The sequence below is a fragment of the Rhipicephalus microplus genome, chromosome 3, assembly GCF_043290135.1.
Source record: "Rhipicephalus microplus isolate Deutch F79 chromosome 3, USDA_Rmic, whole genome shotgun sequence".
NCBI lineage: Eukaryota > Metazoa > Arthropoda > Arachnida > Ixodida > Ixodidae > Rhipicephalus > Rhipicephalus microplus.
This window is the reverse complement of record NC_134702.1, coordinates 68,529,917-68,537,416: the sequence shown is the minus strand read 5'-3', so window position 1 is coordinate 68,537,416 and position 7,500 is coordinate 68,529,917. Positions and strand designations below refer to the sequence as shown.

Below are 7,500 nucleotides of genomic sequence, written 5' to 3'. Positions count from 1 at the left end.
AAGGTCGTTCATCTAATGTATTGAATATTGCATTATAAAACAGTGCCAACCATCGGTAGCTTGTCCGAACGGACGAAGGCGCTGGTTTAAGGCACCAGTCTCTCCGGGGGCGTGGGCTCAAATCCCAACGCTGCCAAAACATTTATTGCTATCTACCTGATGGTTTGTCCAGTTCATTGAACATTGCATTATAATATATTACCAACCATCAGTAGCGTGGCCGAGCGGTCTAAGGCGCTGGTTTAAGGCACCAGTCTTTTCGGGGGCGTGGGTTTGAGTCCCACCGCTGCCAAAACTTTTATTACTTCTCTACAAGGTCGTTCATCCAATGTATTGAATATTGCATAATAATATATTGCCAGCCATCGGTAGCGTGGCCGAGCGGTCTAAGGTGCTGGTTTAAGGCACCAGTCTCTTCGGGGGCGTGGGCTCAAATGCCAACGCTGCCGAAACTTTTATTGCTTCTCTACCTGATCGTTTGCCCTGTTCATTGAACATGGCATTATAATATATTACCAAGCATCGGTAGCGTGGCCGCCCCGATCGGCTGCGTTCCAAAATGCTCTCTGCTGGTAACAGCGTACGGCCAACGGCCGAGGATCATCGACTCCGTTTCATGATGAAGACTCAAGCTATAAAGTCGTCCTGCCACGTCTTCCAACCGGTAATGATGTTTTGAATTCCGTTTTCCTTCATGCCAACTTGAGTGGTAGGCCGTACCGTGCACCAGACTTCCGTGACGCGCTGCTTAAAGTGGTGAGTACAGCGGACATTATTGGAGTTGGCCAGTATCAAATGAGCCATGTATGGATGGTTACGTGTGCAAACAGCATGGCGAAACAGAAACTCGTCACTTGTTGTGAGCTCCATGTAAAAGGGCTGAAGTGCATGGTTCTAGATCCGGAGACCAAGAATATTAGGCTGAAACTACTTTGGCTTCCGCCTCATCTTGAATCGCGACGTGTTGAAGAGGCGTTCCAAGCTTACGGCGTTGTGAAGTCCGTTGAAAGAGAGGCATGGAGATGTGCAGGAATGGAACAATGGATGACAACAAATAGAGACGTTGCCTTGGAGCTCAAGGACAGTATCACTGTGAGCTCATTACCACACCTTATGTCAATCTATGGCCACCAATGCCTCGTACTTATTCCCGGTAGGCCTCCACTGTGTCTTCGGTGCAAGCGAGTGGGGCATGTACGACGACAGTGCAAAACACCGAGGTGCTTGCAATGCCAGCGTTTTGGTCACTCGTCAGATACCTGCGTGTCGACTTATGCCAACAAACTCCGTTCTGGTCAAGGCACAGAAGACCAACGTCTCGATCATCTTATGGATGTCACTGAGGTAGTTGATGCGACAGGAGAAGCAGCGGGAGGAGCAGAAGGTGCCTTAAAGGAAGCGGAACACTTGTCCATGGATACCCTTGGCACGCAAAATAACACCGCTAACGATGCCAGTGAAAGCATAAATGAATGCAATGCTGCTGACGAACACCACTTGGAAGGCCTTAAGGACAAGCCTCCTGACAATGAGGAACAAGAAGGAATGAATTGCAGTCAGACAAGGAAGCGTCAGGCACCGGTCACCGATGAAGCAACAACGAGTGCGCCAGACACGACAGAGCAACTGTCTTCATGTGGTCCACGTGTCACCTTCTTTGGGGACCGAGAGACGCGCCGCCTATGCCAGCGTCCTGAGGAAAGTGCTCCTAAAAAGTGCAAAGGAGGTAAAGCCACAGGTTGGCCTGTGGCTAAAGGTGACCTACAAAAGTAGTAAGATATCAAAATGGCTACCGCGCTAACGTTTCCCATGTGTGTAGCGACACTCAACGTACGTGGCTTGAGGAATGTAAGGCGTCAGTGGCAGTTGCGCCACGTGCTTCAGCAGTACAACATTGATGTACTTGCAGTGCAAGAGACTAAGATTTCTGCTGCTCGTGACGCCGATCTTGCACTGAAAGTTTTCCGTGATTACAATTTATACATCAGCCCAGCACGTGGTGCATCCGCTGGATGCTTTTTATTAATCAGAAAGCACTTGAATCATATTTTGACGTCACTACATGTTGATGGGGAAGGACGCCTCATTTGTTGCGACTTATCTTTTCATTCCCATAATTGGAGGTTTATCTGTGTCTATGCTCCCTCCAAAGTGAATGAAAGGAATTCTTGTTTTCCTTTCTTTAACTTCGCTACTAAACACTGACAGAACTTTGGTAGTTTTTGGAGACTTTAATTGTGTTTGTGACGCTAGAGATCATTCATATATAAAAAATCGTTATGATGCAAGTGCAGCCTTATTGCAGAAACTATTGAATGACCACAATTTAATAGATGTGGGAGCGCATGCACCTTCCTCGGTGAGGTTCACGAACTTTCAAGGCATCTCTCATGCTCGGCTTGACCGTGTATATGTATCTCTAAGCTTATGGTCTCACGTTCATAATTATGCTGTAAAGCCCATATTTTTTACAGACCATTGCTTGGTCACTGTTTCTTGGGGTCCTAAAAATTTTCGTAAAACCCCTCTAAACTGGGACCTATGGAAGCTTAACGTACAGTTGTTGCGCGAAGATTGTTTTGTTAAAATAGTAAAAGAATCGGTACAAGAGGTAACACAGTGTCGACAGCTACCAATTTTCGCTCAATGGGAAAGGTTCAAAGAAAGAGTCAAGTATCAGGCAATTAGTATTTCATGCGAAATAGCGCAAAGAAAAAAAGCTGAAAAGCGCTATCTTTATGAATTACTTCATAAGCTCCATACTTTTGAAAGTGAACAGCCGGGATTGTACGGGGACGAGATAAATGTGATTCGAGCACAGATACAAAAACATGATACAGATATATACAGAGGAGCTAAGATTCGCTCCCGTGTTACCCATTTTACTGAAGAGGAACCCACTAAAAAGTCCCTCGGGGATGAAAAGAGATATGCACTTTCTAAACAGATACTGAAAATTGAGTCGTGGGGTTCCCTTTGCACAGAGACATGTGAAATAAGAGCCGCATTTGAAGATTATTACAAATGTTTGTTCACCGCGGCTGAGCTTCAGGAGAATTTTGAGGAAGAAGCTAACCACTTCATTGCCCTTGTGCCTCAGTTACAAGATGATGATAGACTCCCTGTAGAGGGGCCAATAACCAGAGAGGAAATTAGATTTGCAATAACAACGTTGCAGAAAAACAAAACTCCTGGCCCAGATGGCCTTAGTGGCGAATTTGACATAGCTTTTCAGGAACTTCTGATACCTTTCCTTGAGCAACTTTTTAAAGAGGCTTATGACCGTGGTGAACATCCTCCTTCTTTCTATCAGAGCCATACAACATTAATCCCAAAAAGTGCTGATCCTAACGCATTAAAGGGAGTTAACGAATACAGGCCTATATCGTTATGTAACGTTGACTACAAAATATTTGCTAAATTGTTGACAAATCGGCTACAGACAGTGATTACTAAATGTGTAGGTGACCACCAAACATGTGGAATTCGTGGTCGCTCTATACAGACAAACATTCATATTGCACGTTCAGTTCTTGAGTGTATAGATGGTAGCATGGACTAAGTAGCCCTCCTTCAAATAGACCTTGCAAAAGCATTTGATAAGGTACAGCATGCTTTTTTGTTCCGGCTCCTAAGACACCTGCAGTTGGGTGATGTACTATACAATGGTATCTCACTCTGTTATAAGAAGTGCACAACTAGGCTAATTGTAAATCGCACACTTTCCAATATAATAGAGTTAAATTCATCTGTACGTCAGGGATGTCCGCTGTCACCTTTGCTTTTTGCAATTTATCTGGAACCATTATGTTTAAGTGTGCTTCTAAAGTCCAGCATAAGAGGCTACCGATATGATGCTGAGGAAGTTAAAGTTCTAGCTTATGCAGATGACATTGCCTTCTTTTGCGCTGATAAACCCAGCGTTCAAGAAGCAGTCAACACTACTTTACGTTTCTGTGAAGTCGCTGGTGCCAGCATAAATTTTGATAAAAGTAGTGGATTCTGGCTAGGCATGTGGGCTACAACTCCTTCGGTCTTCGCAAATATTCATTGGAATGCGACTCCTATGAAATACCTTGGTGTGCCTCTCGATAACTATCGTAACAGCAGCCCACACTGGACCGCTGAGATAACTACGATCCGCCGAAAGGTGGCAACATGGCACGGACGGGAGCTTTCCATTTTTGCCAGAGCGAAAGCGTGCAATATATTCCTTGTATCGAAGCTTATTTATATTCTGCAGGTGTTGCATTGCTCTCGGGTACACATTCAAGCCTTTCATAGGATACTTGCCTGCTTTATTTGAAGCTCTTCCTGGGAACCCATGAGAAGAGAATCTTTTTCTTCCACTCGAAAAGGGTGGCTTCGGCCTTGTGCATTTGTTCGTGCGACAGTTCGTGTTGCGATTTTTCTACCTCAAGGACGTGTGCCACCCATATCTATTAGCGGTTCTTCGTAACCGTCTATGTTACCACCTTCCTTTTATTCATGTCACAACAAGCGTTGCTAAGGAATTGCCGTTGCGGGGATTCCTAAAAGAAATTGTTGATACTGTCAGTTTTTTGAAAGCCAGGTTTACCTTAGAGTATTTCTATACTATTGACAGAACAAATTTAACCGCTGCACTTGTGAATAATCTTTTCCCCGAACCTGTTTATCGAAAGCCATATCCGCTTCTGTCTGGTCATGATGTATTATTTCGTGTACGTAGAATGTGTATATCTCCTTCAGCGAAAACATTTTTCCTTAAACTGCACACTTCCACGCTGCCAGTGAAAACGTGGCTGAATGAAAAATCAATATACGTACCCTGGACAGTGAATTGTAGACTCTGTAACCAACCTGAGACTATAGAGCATTGTTTTATTCATTGTCGTGATGCATTTTACTTTTGGGACATTCTAAAGAGAACGTTAAGAAAAGAACTTCCAATCACAGCGCATGGTATTAGGTTCCTTCCGTTCAAAAAGAGTCTGACTGATAGTACTCCTTACGACCTGTTTATGTTGTTAGGACTTTATTCATTATGGAAAAGTCGCATGATCGATAGACACGCCGAGCCACCACGGTCGACGAGATCTGTCTTCCGAGAAGCAGCTGCTCAAGTGCGCAGTGTTGTCGAGACTTTTGACCCCGTTCCGGAGTGGCTTCTCGTTCTTCACGCTTGTGTGTGTTTGCCTGACTTCTGATGAAGTATGTTCTGTGTACTTTACCGGTGATAATGTCATTCATTAAAGAAAAAAAAAGTAGCGTGGCCGAGCGGTATAAGGTGCTGGTTTAAGGCACCAGTCTCTTCGGGGGCGTGGGTGCGAATCCCACCGCTGCCAAAACTTTTATTGCTTCTCCACAAGGTCGTTCATCCAATGTATTGAATATTGCATTATAAAATAGTGCCAGCCATCGGTAGCGTGGCCGAGCGGTCTAAGGTGCTGGTTAAAGGCACCAGTATCTTCGGGGGCGTGGGCTCAAATCCCAACGCTGCATTAACTTTTATTGCTTCTCTACAAGGTCGTTCATCCAATGTATTGAATATTGCAGTATAAAACAGTGCCAACCATCGGTAGCGTGTCCGAACGGTCGAAGGCGCTGGTTTAAGGCACCAGTCTCACCGGGGGCGTGGGCTCAAATCCCAACGCTGCCAAAACTTTTATTGCTATCTACCTGATGGTTTGTCCAGTTCATTGAACATTGCATTATAATATATTACCAACCATCGGTAGCGTGGCCGAGCGGTCTAAGGCGCTGGTTTAAGGCACCAGTCTCTTCGGGGGCGTGGGTTTGAGTCCCACCGCTGCCAAAACTTTTATTTCTTCTCTACCTGATCGTTTGTCCAGTTCATTTAACATTGCATAATAATATATTACCAACCATCGGTAGCGTGGCCAAGCGTACAATAAGGAAAAAAGGTAGCTTGGCCAAGTGGTCTAAGGCGCTGGTTTGAGGCACCAGTCTCTTCGGGGGCGTGCGTTCGAATCCCACCGCTGCCAAAACTTTTACTGCTTCTCTACAAGGTCGTTCATGCAATCTATTGAATATTGCATTATAAAATAGTGCCAGCCATCGGTAGCGTGCAAAGAGGCAAAGCTGCTGGTGAGGATCAGGTAATATCAGATCTGCTGAAAGATGGAGGACAGATTGTGTTAGAAAAACTAGCCACCCTGTTTACGAGGTGTCTCCTGACGGGAAGAGTACCAGAGTCTTGGAAGAATGCTAACATCATCTTAATACATAAGAAAGGAGATGACAAGGACTTGAAAAATTACAGGCCGATCAGCTTGCTCTGTGACGTATACAAGCTATTTACAAAGGTAATTGCTAACAGAGTAAAGAAAACATTAGAATTCAATCAACCAAAGGAACAAGCGGGATTTCGAACAGGCTACTCAACAATTGACCACATTCATACTATCAATCAGGTAATAGAGAAATGCTCAGAGTATAACCAACCACTATACATAGCCTTCATAGATTACGAGAAGGCGTTTGATTCAGTAGAAATATCAGCCGTCATGCAGACACTGCGGAATCAGGGCGTAGATGAAGTATATATAAACATTCTGGAAGAAATCTACAGGGGATCAACTGCTACCATAGTGCTTCATAAAGAAAGCAACAGAATACCAATCAAGAAGGGTGTAAGGCAGGGGGACACAATTTCCCAATGCTATTTACCGCGTGCTTACAGGAGGTTTTCAGAAGCCTAGAATGGGAACAGTTAGGGATAAGAGTCAATGGAGAATACCTTAGTAACCTGCGCTTCGCCGATGACATTGCATTGCTGAGTAACTCAGGGGACGAATTGCAACTCATGATTACGGAGTTAGACAAGGAGAGCAGAAAGGTGGGTCTTAAAATTAATCTGCAGAAAACGAAAGTAATGTACAACAACCTCGGGAAGGAGCAGCGCTTCGAGATAGGTAAAAGTGCACTTGAAGTTGTAAAAGACTATGTCTACTTAGGGCAGGTAATAACCGCAGAGCCGAACCACGAGATTGAAGTAACTAGAAGGATAAGAATGGGGTGGAGCACATTCGGCAAGCACTTTGAGATTATGACAGGTAGATTGCCACTATCCCTCAAGAGGAAGGTATATAACAGCTGTATCTTGCCGGTACTTAGCTACGGAGCAGAAACCTGGAGACTTACAAAGAGGGTTCAGCTTAAATTGAGGACGACGCAGCGAGCAATGGAAAGAAAAATGGTAGGTGTAACCCTAAGAGACAAGAAGAGAGCAGAGTGGATTAGGGAAGAAACGGGGGTTAAGGATATCATAGCTGAAATCAAAAAGAAGAAATGGACATGGGCTGGGCATGTAGTGCGTAGACAGGATAACCGCTGGTCATTAAGGGTAACTGACTGGATTCCCAGAGAAGGGAAGCGGGTTAGGGGGAGACAGAAGGTTAGGTGGGCAGATGAGATTAAGAAGTTTGCGGGTATAAATTGGCAGCAGCAAGCACAGGACCGGGCTAACTGGCGGAACATGGGAGAGGCCTTTGTCCT

The 7,500-nt window shown here is 44.8% G+C and overlaps 1 protein-coding gene and 2 non-coding genes across 3 annotated transcripts in view; all 3 read left to right on the top strand.

Moving 5' to 3' along the window:
- The window catches only part of LOC142802824 (uncharacterized), a 14,974-nt gene extending 12,139 nt beyond the window's left edge, over positions 1-2,835 (top strand). Inside the window, exon 3 of the mRNA XM_075887875.1 lies at positions 580-2,835. Coding sequence (XP_075743990.1) covers positions 580-1,773 — 1,194 coding nt within the window. The 3' untranslated portion in view covers positions 1,774-2,835. The remainder of the gene's footprint in view (positions 1-579) is intronic.
- On the top strand, positions 211-292 carry TRNAL-AAG (transfer RNA leucine (anticodon AAG)). Its single transcript has one exon. It is a non-coding gene; the product is annotated as a tRNA-Leu (tRNA).
- A 2,880-nt stretch (positions 2,836-5,715) lies between the features above and the next one.
- TRNAL-AAG (transfer RNA leucine (anticodon AAG)) lies at positions 5,716-5,797 on the top strand. The gene has a single exon. It is a non-coding gene; the product is annotated as a tRNA-Leu (tRNA).
- Positions 5,798-7,500: the final 1,703 nt, after the last annotated feature.